Source organism: Drosophila persimilis, unplaced genomic scaffold, assembly GCF_003286085.1.
Source record: "Drosophila persimilis strain 14011-0111.01,24,50 unplaced genomic scaffold, DperRS2 tig00000000-arrow-pilon, whole genome shotgun sequence".
NCBI lineage: Eukaryota > Metazoa > Arthropoda > Insecta > Diptera > Drosophilidae > Drosophila > Drosophila persimilis.
Window position 1 is genome coordinate 16,187,553 of NW_020825288.1, and position 14,639 is coordinate 16,202,191.

Genomic DNA, 14,639 nt, shown 5'->3' on the forward strand with positions numbered 1-14,639 from the left:
AATGTCCTTGTCTTAGATTTAATGCAAAATATCGTTGAATAAGTTTTTGCATATATTGGCGCCTTAGATGAGAAACATTTTCTCAATTCTATAATACCCATTATCCCAGGGTATGCAGAATGATGATCTATGCGTTCCAATGTTGTGGGACAATGCTGCTCAGTGAAAAAGGACTTGAGCGCCAAATAGTAATGGTTTGAAAGTGATTGACCGACAAGGACTTTAATGCAATCCATTGGAATTATGCACGGAAGTGCGATTTGAGAGAGCGAAAATTAAAAAAAAAACTTGCGTAGGGAAATTTCTATACCCTTTGTTCTTTAAAATTGTTATTGTTTACAGCATGTTTCCACTACACTTTCCGACGACCCTCAAAAATATACTGGTTTTCACCCACCGGTATATCGTTATTTCGATAGGACAGCCGGTTATTTTATCGGCCGTTTCAGCCTAGAGACGAAAGCAGGTAAATATTTATTATAAATATCATTTTAAGCAACGTTTGTTTATATATTTGGTTTCCTTTTAACTTAATGGGGGCTTTGTTGTACTTCAAGCATGCCCTGAATGCAGTAGTGACTCTTTCTATGTGAGGTTGCAACTCAGTGTCGGTTGGCTGTTAATTTTAAATACCCGAACAGAACCTTTTGCGCCGCATGGTGTGTTTACCTGCCCAATGACTCATTTCGCAATTAAAAAGATTGCACGTGTAATTGGGTTACAGTTGTATATTTATAAATACGGGGCTTGATAAATAGCAAAAAAATACAAATTTGTGTATAACAAGGTGGGGGTGGGGCGGGCGTCAGCCTCGAGAGCCAGCTGGGGTTTTGGTTTTCGTTTCGTTCACTTACTACACTTCTCGGCCCATGAGTAGCGGAAGGAACGTATCATGTGGATAAGGCTGCAAATACAAAGTTTGGTCATAAAGGCTGGCAGGCATAGGCAGAGGCAGAGGCATAAAGTACTGCAGGTGCTACGATACGATATGATGGGAAATGAGTCAGGCAGAGGGACGGCACAGAACTCGGAACAACGACAAGCAGAAGGGGACAAGGGGGACACCACATGATGTGTACAATGTGTATTGATGTATATACAGAAAATCGTTTATTCGTAGGCAGTTGTTGCATAATATAAAATAAATATGTATACAGTTACAAGTAATTTAAAAGTACAAATACAGTTTCATAGGTTGCTTTGTTTTCCGTTTTCTTTTTGTTTTGTTTTATAGTCCCTGACGGCACTTTTCACAAAGTTTCAAGATCGCGGATCGTCGGTCGGTCGGTCGGGTCGGGTCGGGCCGGTTAGGTTCGGTCTTCAATGAACACACGCTTCACAGAACATATGAGAAGGACGTACTACTACACAAGCTTACACTTTATTGAGGGTCATTATGAGGGGATGTGACGGTAACATAGACAAAAGCGGGGGGAAATATAAATACGAAAAGCAGACAATGCTCGGGCGATCCTTAGTGGCTATTATGATGTGGGTGTGAGATGGAGGTGGAAGTTGGAGCTTGTTTAATGAGTAAGTAGAAATAGCATTTCGTTACATGGTATTGTATGCAGCCGTGTTGAAGCCTGGCTTTGGTGTACTTAGCCTAGTGAGTGGATGGGTCTTCCCGTGCTGTGCCAGACGCCTGATCTGCACTTGCTGATGCTGCTGCTGCTGCTCAGACTTCTGTTGTGGCAGCTGCACGTGGCTGGTGTGGCTGCTGCTGCCGTAGTTGACGCTGGCAGTGAGTCTGGCAGGTGCGGGCGGTGGTCGACTCTCGCTATAATCGTGCGTTTTGTTCGACAGCGAGGAGCGATCGTAGTAGGAGCGCGGGCGTTGCTTGTAGCTATTGGCGTTAGTGGCGGCGTTGCAGTTAGTGCTGTGGCTGTGGCTGTGGCTGTGGCCGTGGCTGTGACTGGCGGTTAATGGCTGCGGCGGCGGCAGTGCGGTGGTTGTAGGCGGGACGATGACTGCAGTCTGGCTCGCAGCTTGGCTACTGCAGGAAGTGGTTTGATATTTATGCACTAGACCTTTTACATTACGATCACAATTTTCGCTTACGCTGGAATCGGACGAGTTCGACGTTGAGGAGGAGCTGGAGGAGGACACGTGATTCACGTGCTGAGCAACTGGTGACGAGGGCAGTGATTGGTGTGTCGTCGTCTTCTTCGCCCCCATCTGTGGGACAGCTGCTGCTGAGCTGGAGACGGCAGTAGCAGAACCACTAGTGGCTGCAGTACTGCTCGTCGGGCAAACAGTGGGTGTACAAGGTGCCACAGTCGAGACTACCGCCACCGATCCCACACCAACCACTGCCGCCTTGGCCTCAAAGTTCTGCTTGAGTATTTGCACATTGCCGGAAATTCGCTGATCCTCAGCTAGCGTCTGATTGGGGCCCCGCAAAACCACTGCCGCAGTCGCCGCCTCCAGGTCGCTGGTCGTGTTCTTGTTCTCAATATCGCTGGTGTGCATCAGCTCCTCGCTGTTGCAGCGCAGGGGCTGCCTCTGCCTGGGACTGTTGGCCGAGGAGGCGCTCCGGTAGAGGGTCGTAGACCTCTTCTGACCAGCACCAGCCCCAGCAGAATCTCCTCCGCTGGTATCCAGCTCTTGGTCCTGCTCCTGGGCATCCTCTGGGCAGCGCTTCTTCAGCACCGTGCTCTCCTCCAGCTTCTGCTTGGTGCGCTTGACTGTCCCCAGCTGGCCTCCGCTCCCGCTTACGCTTACGCTTACGCATCCTCCCTCGATGACATTGCAGTTGCTGGCAGTCTTCGGGTCACTGCTGATCCTGCTGCAGCTGCTCCGCTTCAGATCTTGGATCTCGCCCTCGAAGATGGCCGTGTTGTTGCGATTGCTGTCGTAGTAGCTGCCGGAACTTGTGCGCAGCGGCAAACTGCTCCGGTTGTCCCCCGATCCCCAGCTGGAGTGTCGCGACGGCGGCTCCCGCTGTCGCAGGCCGCGGTTGCGGAGCATGATGGATTGTTGCTGGTGCTGCGTCTGCTGCGGCGTGGCATCTAGAATTATTCCACCGCTGGGTCCGAATGCCTCTGTCCACGAATGTGTCTTTCGACGCTGACGCTTCTCCCGCTCCTCTTTGGCGAATACATTATCCACTTGCGAGGAGAACACATCCGAGGAGCTGGAATCTCTGCGGGGCAATCCTCTTTCGGTAGCGCTTTCAATGACTCCTCCTCCTCCTCCTTCAGCATTGCCTCCCAAGTGGGACGTTTGAGTGATTAGCTTGGTCAGTGAGGTCCACACAGGGCCTGGCTGCGACTGTAACGGCGACTGCTGTGGCAACTGATCCGAGCGATGCGCCTCGAGATCATGAACGCGTGTGCGCACCGACAGAGGCGTGTGCTTCTGGATGTGCAGCACCTGGTTCTGGGTGACGCTGTAGTTCTCTCCGTTGCTGCCGGGGAAACGCATATTCTTTGGCTCCTCCGCCACGCTGCGCTCCGGCGTGAGGTTCTCCATCGACTGGCTCTGCTGTTTGGTGACAACGGCCGTCTGGGTCTTCGGGGAAGTGCTGCTGGAACGTCGCACCATGCGTCGCTGCTTTTGTGCGCTCGATCGGCGATGGAGTCGCGAGAGTCTTGTGTCCTGCCCCGCCGCCTCCTCGTCCTCCTCCTCGGGTGTCACAACTCCAGCTTCGCCGCTCGACTTGGACTTGGCCTGATTGAGGGCCTGTATAAGGGGCGTGGGCTCGCTGCCCGGCAACAGCCTCGCATCCTTTGTGCTCTTCAAATTCGTCTCACTCTTGCTGCGCTGCAGCTTCTCCTTGTTCTTCATGGCGTCCAGCATGCCGCTGTATGTCTCCAACTGGCTCAGAAAGTTCTTGTTCGGCTTGATGCAGCTCCGACGCTCCTTCACATGATCCAGCGCTCGCTGGAACTCCCACTTGTAGGCCTTCATGGCATAGGCTATCACCACAGAAGCGGACCGACTCACGCCCATCTTGCAATGGACCAGCACCTTGGAGCCCTCGGCCTTGGCGCGAGTAATATAACGATATGTGTCGTCCCAGTATTTGAGAAGATTCGTCTTCTCATCATCATATACACGCACGTTAAAGTACTCAAACGTCCCAGGGAAGAAGTTATCTATCTCCCGCGTCACATTCAGAATATGGCGAACGCTGCAATCGAGACAAATTATAATATCAGTGTTTCGCAGACGACAGAGGAGGATACAGTCCACAGGGTGTGTGTGAGTGTCTTGACATACCCATTCTTCTGGAGCTCCTCCAGATTGCTGGCATTCCACTCGGAGCCCAAATACACATGCTCAAATATCTTTGTGGGTGCATCCATTTGGCCGAGTATGACAAGCATTTCGGCATCAATGAACGACTTGTACTCGCCCAGATCCATGTCCAGTATCTCCTCGAGGCGACCGCGTATATACTTGGAGGTAACCTCGTCCAGGTCCACGGACATCATGATTGCTTTTAACTTCATTTTAATGACACTTTCAGTTTCCTCCTTTTCGGTTGGCCTACAGTGAAAGAGGTCGCATTTAATGAGGAACAAATAAAGTGGAGGGCGGAGCTGGGACTCATACTTATTCCGTATGGCATCTGGTGAGGGTGGGCGGCGACTCTCTAGCGCATCCATGGCATTCCACTCGTTCAGGCACGACTGATCCGACTCGATGCGTCGCTCGTAGCTGGAGAGCCAATCGTGCGAGGGGCCGCTCGCATAAAAGTTGTTTTCACGAGCCTTCTTCGATACTTTGTGAATCGTCTGAAGCGCCGACCTGTGGCCCCGCAGGATGGGAAGAAAGTTTTGATTAAAGCTGGATGGGAAGAAGGTCGTTCTACAACCTACCACATGGCCTGCACCGACACGGGCTTGAAGATGTGTGTCTTCTCAAAGACGGCCACGCTGAAGCCGCTGCAAGGAGGGAAGGAAGGTAGGCAAAATCAGTGTTGGGGCTGTCGGACAACACACACACAAGACAGAGGCTCACCCATCGCCATCCAGATGGATGGTGGTGTCTGCCAGTATGGGCACCACCAGACCGATTGTCGTCCGCTCATTGCAATCGATGCCGAGCAGGCAGGACTCCTCCATGCCCGAGATGTTCTTGTTGTCGCCGGCACCAGCCACATTCTCCTTGTCCGCTGTTTTATCACATTTACTGGCTGCTGCTGCTGCTGCTGCAACTGATGGTGCAACGTCCTCTGAATGCTGCCGCTGCGTTGTTACCGCCGACGCGATGCTGCTGGAGGAGGACGTGGAGGAGCTGACCTTTGCCGAATTGTGACGCATTATCTTGTTGCGGCGACGTTCGCTGGTGGCAGCCCGGCGGCAGCAGCTGCGCGAGGCAATCACCAGGTAACGTGTGCGATTGCTACGCTGCGACTCCAGTTTGACAGCCTGTCGAGAAAAGAACGTGCATTCGTAAGTATTTTGCAAGCAGCAAACGAGCATCATCTACTGACCATCTTGAGCGTGTCCTCACGGTGCAGGAGAAAGAACATCGACTGCAGGTGGAGCTGTATGTCGGAGTTGTTGCTCTGTGTGCTGTTGCTGGACCGCGTCGAGTCCGTGCTCAGCCTTCGCTCCGGCTGTTGCTGGGGCGGTATATCCTTAAGCGCTAATACCAGGGCGGTTCCTTTGCCAGCAAAGAAGCATTCGCTCTTTTCGTTCTTGCTATTGCCTTCGTCGTCATCGGCCTCGCCATCCTGTTGGAACCATAAACGATTAAATTTTTGTTTACACTGGGCAGCTGCTGTGTCTCTGTCCCTGCCACGGGAGTCACAGTCACCCGCACGGTGACTCACTCACCGACTCTCTCACCCACCCACTCACCCAGCACTCATTGCGGTCTACCATTTTAGCCAACTTTCATCGGCAATGAGTTCAAAAGGGGTAAAGCTTACGATAAAGACCTCTCGATTATTATTGTCTGATTGCCCGAATTAAGATTCCAAGGGCAGCCACCCAGCGTGTGGTTGTGTGGCACACGAATGTATACCTACGTCGGGTACTATATAGACAGTCTCAAGGTCTTCAGAACTATTTTTGGGGCGGGCGGACGGTAGGCTAACGGAACCAAAGAGAAAATCTCACACAGCGACGCGACGGATGACAAAACGACAAATAAGGCAATGCAAAAATATAAAGGCGCGCGGCTGACGTCGCGACGTCTGCTACGGATTTGGTTGAGTTACAACAAGAGCAACAACAACAACAAAAACAAAAACGATGATGATGACGCTGACGAGCCGCGCCGCGCCGCAAGCGCCCACACACACGACACGCCACGGCACGACACGGCCAAGAGAGACACACAGACAGCCACTCGAAATAATCGTTTTGCGTTTTGGGGCACAGGCCAAAAAATACTCAACACACAAAGGATCATGCACCCAAGGCGGAACACGCACAGGAAGAGCGATTGTAGGCCGTGTCGGAGAGCCAGCCACTCACTCCGAATAAAATTATTAAAACCAAAACAAAGCGCAGTTCCGAGAGCGAGCGAGAAAGAGATGGAGCTTGACAACCCCATACACACGCACACACACTCACACACACAGCCCTTGCCTTGCCGCTGGGATTCACAACAAAACACACACGCCAATAGATAAGATGGTGGGGTGGGGGGGAAATGCACCCAACGTGGAGCTGCATCTGGAGCCTCTTCCTGGCTCCGCGCACTTACACTCACCGAATTTGAGCCCGAGCCAGCGACACTTGGGGAGCGCTGCACCGTCACAAGCGCCATTTGTTGTTGCTGCTGCTGCTGATGATGGAGCAGCGGTCGTCGCCTCCTGACTTCGACTCTGCCTTCGCCTTCGCTATCCTTGCTGTTTCAGGGGGTCTTCTGTTTGTCTGTCTGCCTGACTGTGTGTTTCTGTCAGTCACAAATGCATTTTCGTTTCGCTGCCTGCTGCTGGCCGTTGTTTTTGCACTCGGCGCCTTGCCTGCCCGTCGTGGACGTTTTACACCGCACTAAAAACACTTCGATTATGGCTGTTGCGCTAATCGGTCAAGAGTGTGAGACGAGAATAGCCCGCACTCGTCCTTATAATTGACAAACACACACAACGTTGATAAATTGTAAATACGACCACACGAATTTTTCATAAAAGAAAGACAGACGCCATTTCTAGTCGATAACACGGCCCACTAATCGTTCTGAAGCAGATCGAGTATGGTCTAGAGGTTGCGAAACTTCGATGTTTTTTGGGTCACTATCGATGCTTTCTATTGCATATTATGAATTTTAAATAATTTACAAAATATCAAGGGATACAATTTTTAGAGAAATGTGTTTAATGCTACTGTGTTTTAGACTGTGCTCTAGATTGTGTTCTACAGTTAAAGGTAATCTAAACAAAACAGGCATTTGATGAATTTTATTAATTTTATCGATGTTTCCCACTGAAAACATCGAAAGACATCGAAAGAAGTTGGCAGCACGCACATGTCTGCAGTGTTGTAAAAAGCCGCGAAAAACAGCTGTCTAAACAACAACATTGCGATTCGAGTTGGAATTTGATATTTACATGAATTTGGTTTAAAATGTCGGCGTTCATGGAAGAAACAAAGTGCTTGCTGCCCCGGATCGCCTTCATAGCATGCGGCTGCTTCAGTCCGCCCACGCCTATGCACCTCAGATTGTTTGGTAAGCAGCATGCGGCTTTAGTTTCAAAAATTGTGTAATTGCTAAATATAATCGATACCGTCACCCACTCGACGCGTGCACAGAGATAGCCAGGGATCACTTTGAGATGCAGGGGACGCACAAGGTGGTGGGCGGCATAATCTCACCCACCCATGACTCATATGGAAAGAAGGGGCTGGTTTCATCGCTGGACCGCTGCGCTATGGTGAAATTGGCCGTTCAGAGCTCCAACTGGATACGGCTATCCGACTGGGAGGTGCACCAGAGCCAGTGGATGCGCACACAATCTGTTCTGCAGTACCACCAGAACTTCATGAACAACTACATCAACTCTCCCTCTGGTGCCGGAGATGCAGAGCCAAACGGTGCCCTTCCCGGATGGCTTCCCACAACCCTGCGAGAGCGCAGCGATCCAGTGCAACTAAAGCTGCTGTGCGGGGCAGACTTACTGGAGTCCTTTGCCGTGCCTGGTCTCTGGGAAGATGCCGACGTAAGTCCACGTTTAGTTTGAGTGTTATTTGTGGTCTTTTGACAGACTTTTGCTCCACAGATTGAGGATATTGTGGCCAACCATGGCCTGGTGGTCATTACTCGCTGCGGATCCAATCCCGATAAGTTTATATTTAATTCGGACATTTTAACCAAATATCAGGTATGTAAAATTAATTATTTCAATAAATTTTTAACTATATAAATGGAAATTTTCAGCGAAATATTACTCTGATTACTAATTGGGTGGCCAATGAAGTGAGCTCCACGCTGGTGCGACGTCTTCTGAGTCGCGGCCAGTCGGTGAAATATCTCATAGACGACCTGGTGCTGGAGTACATCAAGCGTCAGCGATTGTTCAACGTTAAATCGTAGGTGGAAAACCCCCTGATTTCCCTTGTAAATGTGCATCCCTCATGTAGACTTACATTCCACTCTGATACGTACACTGAATGAGTCGCCATTCGATTACCTACTTGCCACATTTGTACACTGTACACTGCACCAGCCGCACATTAGAGATCATCATAGCGCACAGCCCAGCAATTCTCTCTACGTCTCTTTCTATGTCTCAAACTGCAGGCAGGATGCACCGGCACCGCCCGGGGGCGACTCTTGACGCGTACTGCAGCAGCAGCAAGCGCAGAAGCAGAAGCACAAGCCGCTCTACCATCGTCACAATCAGCACCTACCACCCACCCACCAGCACCACACGCAAATATCTCAAGCCCTTCCAATGCAGTGGCGTCTCTTCATGGAGTGTGAGTGAGCCCAAGCAGAGAAAAACAGAAATATTCAAGTTCCTTTTAGCGCAATTTGCAGTATGGCTTTTGCATGTATATAATGTACACTATATATATCTTATTTATTGTGGCAACCCATCCGCCCCTGTTCGTGCCACGAACCTAACTCTTACACCTGTTAATACCCGCAATATATATTGTATAATCCTTGAGTTGAGATCCTTGGTGGTCAGTGTACGTATCATTTACTTACACCAATTTTGCAATTCTGCCGCTGGGCATATCAAATGTATTTCCCATTAAACTATAACCAAACCTTTGTTGCTGTTGTACTGACACGCCTGCCTAACCTCGTGGACTGTGTAGTAAGTATATAACGGATGCAGTTCGTCCAAATCATTTGATCTTTAATCACGCCTACACGGACAACAACAAGAACGCTACGAGCTCCCTCATAAGCGAGCAGGATATGGACGAGTCGGACAGCCCGAGTCCGCAGATGCAGCAGACGACATCGCGGGTCTTCTGCTGTGGCGACACTTCGCCGCGTGGCCCGAAGCTCTTGCGTGTGGGCCCTGGCCAGGCGGTGCAGGTCATCACCATGCAGAAAGATGAGATTTCAGAGGCATGTAGCATGTATAGATAAATATTTAAGCCTTACTAATGCACTCTTATTTCCACAGAGCGAGGCCAAGAAGCAGAAAATTGCCCAAGTGCAGCTTTAAGCTGGAAGAAGACAATTTCGCGGATAGATACAGGAATGGAGGAAGGGGAAGCTATTGTTGATATGTGCATGTAAAAATAAACACTTTAATCACATGGATAAATTGATTTCTTCTCCATTTTGTGGGTCAACCGCCATCCAACGAGCTGGAGCGAAGGCATTGAACTTTGCTATTGACCAGAGACAGAGTCAGAGTCGACGTGCTTTAACATTGCAGTGCAAGGGCTTCCCTGTGCATTCGGTGTCGGATGACAAACGACAGAACTTGTTGCCAGCACTGCAGAGTGCGTCTTAGACGGGGCCACAGTTGAGTTTTTCGTGTTGCAGCGTCTAGTTCCGAGTTCGAGTCCAAGCGAATGTTCTTCTTCCGTCGGAAAAATGTCAAGCCAGCGCCACGTCCTTCGCGCGCCCCATCCTTTGCCCTGCCCAAGAGACGCGCGTCCGTGCAGCTGATGCCCTCGCACCAGCATGACCAGCTGCCGTTTCTGTCGCGCTCCCGCTTCAGTGCCCTGCCACATTTCCGCGCATACGAGGATGAGCCGGAGAACCTGTCGCTCTTTATTGCCATCCTCTATGTGGTGGATCTGTTCGGCATCTTTCCGTTCGTCACGCTCCCCGCAATGCTGGTGGAACTGGGATACTTTGGCATTCTCCTGGTCCTGTCCATCATCTTTCTGCAGATCTACACATCGTTTCTGCTGTCCCAATGCTGGACCATGGCCGAGCACCTGGATCCCTCGATCCTGCAGAAACGCAACTATCCGTATGCCGCCCTAGCGGAGCTGGCCTACGGCCCGTATGTGAGTCTGCTGGTCTCCGTGCTCCTGGATCTCAGCATCTTTGCCATGGCCGTGCCCAGTGTGGTGATGGCCGCCGAGAACCTGGAGGCTGTCGTCCTGCGCATGAGCGCCGGCCACTATAACTTCTCTTACTGCTACTGGGCCATCATTGTGGGTCTGGTCATCTGCCCGCTCATGTGGCTGGGAAGTCCAAAGCATATGAGGTGAGAGAGAGGATATTCTGGTGCTCCGATGCAGTATTCTTCATTCCATTCCACGTTCTATGCAGGGGCCTGGCCATCATAGCCGTCTGTGTGATGATCCTTATTGTGGCGCTGCTCTGGTTCTGTCTCTTTGCTGCTCCTGCCATTGGCACACCCTTCGAGGGCATATCCATGGGTGGGTACAATGAAAACAGCTTTATTCCGGCCTAGTGGCTTATTCTCTCCATAGAGCTACCCGGATTCTTGACCGTGCTCAGCAGCTACAGCATTCTGGCCTTCCAGTTTGACATCCATCCGGTCCTGCTGACGCTCCAGATCGACATGAAGCGCAAGTCACAGGTCTCCTGGGCGGCGACGATTGGAATTGCCAGTAAGTAAATCCCACTACAGTCGAATGGTCACTAATGGAGGTTGGATACCCACTCTTAGTTACCTGCAGCGTGGCCATCTTTGGGTCCATAATTGCCGCCTACAAGTTTGGGTTCATGATAGCGAGCAACCTGCTGCAGTCGCTGCCCACGAGCGTGCCCTTCTACGTGATGCTGATCCTCATGTCCCTGCAGCTGTGCTTCTCCGTGACGGTGGCCAGCTCTGCCATGTTCCTGCAGATCGAAAACTACTTCAAGCTGCCTGAGAGTAAGATTCCCCATTGCCTCAAGAACTGCTCTACATTGACCTGCTTGCGTCCACCTTTCAGGCCTCTCGCTCAAGCGCATGGCCATACGCTCTACTGTGCTGGCTCTGGAGGTGCTTGTGGCGGAGTTTGTGCCGAGCTTTGATGCCCTCATGGATGTGGTGGGTGGCACCATAACAGGGCCCCTGGTGTTCATTCTCCCGCCGCTGCTGTACCGCCGCATTCGCCGGATGGAGCGCGTCCACCAGCGGATCGCCGCCGAAGCCAGCTACGGCAGCCTGCCGCTGGATCTCAACTACGATCCGGTTGAGCTCGAGATGGAGCCGCTACTGGTGGCCGCCAAGCCCAACTCCCCGCGCGGCTGCTGGCTACGTCTGGTGCGGCTCCTGCACCGCCTCGATTGCGATGTCTCCTGCACCATGGGTGTGCTGCTCTTCGGAATACTGGCCACCTTTCTGTCCACCTACCTCAATCTGTTCAGCCTGCCCAGTCTCTTCACCAACAACTCGCCTTGCCTGAGTAATCTGACCAAGCCATAGACTCGACTGGGATTCCCTCTGTTGCCAATCTCTTGGCCAATTTACTCAGTCAAGTTCGATTGTCCTGTCCTTCGATGGGTTCAAAAACCTCAGCCATCTTCAGCTTTGAATTTAATGCAGCATTTTAGAGGTGTTTTGTATAACACAAACTACAAATTTAATAAATTAATTATATTACACCAAGACACGCACGTACTAAGGGTACACATATGTATGGGTATGTGTATGACTAAATATATAAGTATTTGTGTGTGTGTGTGTGTCTGGTTAGATGTTTAATTAGTTAAGCTTTATTAAAACACGAGAAACAACAAAAGCGAAACTATTTGTTCGGGGGAATTGCACACGCGCATCATTTATCATCTTTTTCGGCTGCCCAGCAAATGTTTCTGTTTGCCAAAAATTGTATTTAACAATTCTGTTCGCGTTAGCTTAGGTTTTTACAGCCTCGACGGGGTAATTTCAGACCAGCTTTGGTTCGTCGGAGATCGGTCCAGTCCAGTCCAGCCCAGTCCAGAAGCTTCTGCCACTGGAAAGTAAACACGGCCTCTGCTGATAACACCTTTCGCAGCTCTCCACCATCTCCGGATACGAGGTAGTAAGCCGCATGCCAGTGGGTCTGAGCTCAGGGTTTAAATTTAAACACTAACACGAAGAGATTATTCTGCCTAGACTCGAGATATGAGATTTGGGATTCTTCTGGGCCCATACGCAAATTTAATTTATTCTTTGGCATCTGCTCACCTCCATGCATGGCATTTTTTTTCACTATTTGCGTATTTCGTATATGAATACCATCTATACAATATACAATATACCATTTGTATTTTTTTTTCTCTCCTGGCATTCATTTCCGTCTTCCATAATACGTTTTTAAGCGTGTTCCATGTTCTATTCGGGGCGGGAGATGACTCAAGGCATTGTGTTGATAACCTCCCGCAGTCATCCGTCGGTCGGCCAATGCAAAAACCGCAACAACAAATCAGTGATAATTTTATTTTATTTATTTTTTTCCGTTCTCGGTGATTATTTATTAAAATTAATACTCAATTGTTTGATAGGAACACTCTAGCTGTTGTCGTCGCGTCATCAGTCAGCGATGAGGTTCCGTTCCCCCACAGCCCTCAAGGCAGACACCTGTGGTGGCCTGGCCGCTATGTGTACATACTCGTACACTGCTTTTATTAGCTCGTTATTTTCAGGTTGCTTTACGGCCAGAAGTACTCCCCAGAGAAGAGGCCCATCGAGCCAGAGCTACGCGCCCTTTTAATTGCGACGAAATTAAATTTTATTGCCGTTTGAGTTAGGGTTTTTTTTATTCATTTAAAATACCTGTGTAGTATTTTGTTTATTCACCAGATTTCAATATGCAGAAGGTCTCGTTTGGCACGAACTCTGCTGCGCATGAGTCACACTAGAGGCTAATACAAGTACTTGCCATACCACTCGGACATGGATCTGCGGAGATCATGTAGAGTCGAAGAGGCGGAGGCAGGGCAGACGCTGGGGCTGCCTTGTGGCAGTTGCCAAGTGCAGCATAAGTCGTGCTAATTGATTATATCGCCTGGCAATTGACAACCATTTGGCAAGTTTATAGATTTATTTATGCTCTTTTCTGTTTTTGCAATTACAAGTAACATGCATAATTAATAGGTAATAATTTTTATAGCCCAGCCGGCTGGGCACCCGTCCATTCATCCATTCAATTCCTTCTTTCACGTGTACCTCTCTCTCTGGTTGATCTCTGAATGATTCGCTGATTAAACAGAGTGTCGCCATCTCGCCCATGACCGACCACTCGAAGACAGTGAAATGGCCAAGAGTCGTTGCCAATTGGGCCTGCGGCTGATGCGGTGCCCCTGTCGGTTGTCAAAAACTGATTATACGGTGGCAATTTTCAAGTGGCCGGCACAAAGGCTTAACCCAGAATTTAATGATATTTAAATTGCAAGTTCCTTTGGCAAAAAGATCACAAAAAATACAAAAAAAACATACGAGTACATACAATATATTGTAGAGTACACAACAAAAGCTGGAAACCGTGGCAGAGAGCTTTAAGCGTACAAATTTCACTTTTCATTTCCTATTGACCCCGATTCCCAAGGCGCACTTCTTTCTAATTTTTTTGTTTTTCTCTGGCTCCGGCTCTGGCTCTGGCTCTGCAGCTTCTTTCCTATCTTTGGAGTCAGCCCACTTCTACATCTCGTACCTATCTCGCACCTCGCGTACTGGGCCGGCCCGGCTCGTCTGAAGTGCCCGCAGTTCTTCGTTCATCGATTCTCCAGCGCCTTTTCACCCTACTTCTCCTCCTAATCGAATCTCGAATCTGGCGCTCGCTCGATCGATCGAACTGTAACGTCTTTCAAATAGCCATTTATGGCCGCTTCTGACTGCTCTGCTCGTTGCTGGGCTTTCTGCATCAATTGAATACTCATTAGGCACACTCACACTTGCGGATTCCGATTCGCCAGAGATTCAGATTCTGAGATTCGGTTTCTCGTGGCGAATGATGACTTTTTGATTTCGTTTGTCTTCGCCGGAATCGCACAGAATCGCCAAAGAGTGTTTCTCAAGCCTTCTTCCAGCACTCCTCCAAAAAAAGTCTTTTGGGTATTTCTTCCCAATATTGCATTGTTTTGCATGTTGATTTGTCTATCTCATGTGTCTTGGGGCGATCTTGGCGTTTGAGGTTTGACCAACATTTCCAAGTGCGGCAGTAGGGCATTGGCGTTTTAAAACGCCACAGCGACGAGTCCTACACGACTAAAGTCGCGTTTTCCAACGACAGTGCGACTTGCAGTGCGTTTTAAAACGCATTCAGCCGGCCTTTTTGTTTTGGGAATTCCACGGAAGAGTGCGCTTTTTATCGCCACAG

The 14,639-nt window shown here is 49.8% G+C and overlaps 3 protein-coding genes across 7 annotated transcripts; 2 read left to right on the top strand and 1 right to left on the bottom strand.

Annotated features, from left to right (window-relative positions):
- Positions 1 to 710: 710 nt before the first annotated feature.
- LOC6588583 (protein phosphatase Slingshot) lies at positions 711 to 7,169 on the bottom strand. Of its 4 annotated transcripts, none has more exons than XM_002013887.2 (8): positions 6,673 to 7,169; positions 5,444 to 5,686; positions 4,969 to 5,378; positions 4,827 to 4,892; positions 4,561 to 4,755; positions 4,225 to 4,494; positions 2,062 to 4,135; positions 711 to 904 (listed from the first exon to the last, which is right to left on the bottom strand). In XM_002013887.2, exons 1-8 carry the CDS (start codon positions 6,727 to 6,729, stop codon positions 854 to 856), a joined length of 3,366 nt encoding a protein of 1,121 aa, XP_002013923.2. In that variant the 5' UTR covers positions 6,730 to 7,169; the 3' UTR covers positions 711 to 853. The 4 variants fall into 4 exon arrangements, with proteins under 4 accessions (XP_002013923.2, XP_026839977.1, XP_026839978.1 ...); XM_026984176.1 differs by having other exon boundaries at positions 1,559 to 4,135; positions 6,673 to 7,168; XM_026984177.1 differs by lacking the exon at positions 6,673 to 7,169 and adding an exon at positions 5,814 to 5,852 and having other exon boundaries at positions 1,559 to 4,135.
- A 324-nt stretch (positions 7,170 to 7,493) lies between these two features.
- On the top strand, positions 7,494 to 9,691 carry LOC6587816 (nicotinamide/nicotinic acid mononucleotide adenylyltransferase 3). Of its 2 annotated transcripts, XM_026984179.1 has the most exons (6): positions 7,494 to 7,632; positions 7,716 to 8,122; positions 8,183 to 8,284; positions 8,341 to 8,492; positions 9,231 to 9,489; positions 9,548 to 9,691. In XM_026984179.1, the coding sequence occupies exons 1-6, from the start codon at positions 7,530 to 7,532 to the stop codon at positions 9,587 to 9,589; spliced, it is 1,065 nt and encodes a 354-aa protein (XP_026839980.1). In that variant the 5' UTR covers positions 7,494 to 7,529; the 3' UTR covers positions 9,590 to 9,691. The 2 variants fall into 2 exon arrangements, with proteins under 2 accessions (XP_026839980.1, XP_002013924.1); XM_002013888.2 differs by lacking the exons at positions 9,231 to 9,489; positions 9,548 to 9,691 and adding an exon at positions 8,704 to 9,183.
- A 253-nt stretch (positions 9,692 to 9,944) lies between these two features.
- On the top strand, positions 9,945 to 11,787 carry LOC6588403. The gene is made up of 5 exons (XM_002013890.2): positions 9,945 to 10,591; positions 10,657 to 10,766; positions 10,821 to 10,961; positions 11,021 to 11,227; positions 11,289 to 11,787. Exons 1-5 carry the CDS (start codon positions 9,945 to 9,947, stop codon positions 11,762 to 11,764), a joined length of 1,581 nt encoding a protein of 526 aa, XP_002013926.1. The 3' UTR covers positions 11,765 to 11,787.
- Positions 11,788 to 14,639: the final 2,852 nt, after the last annotated feature.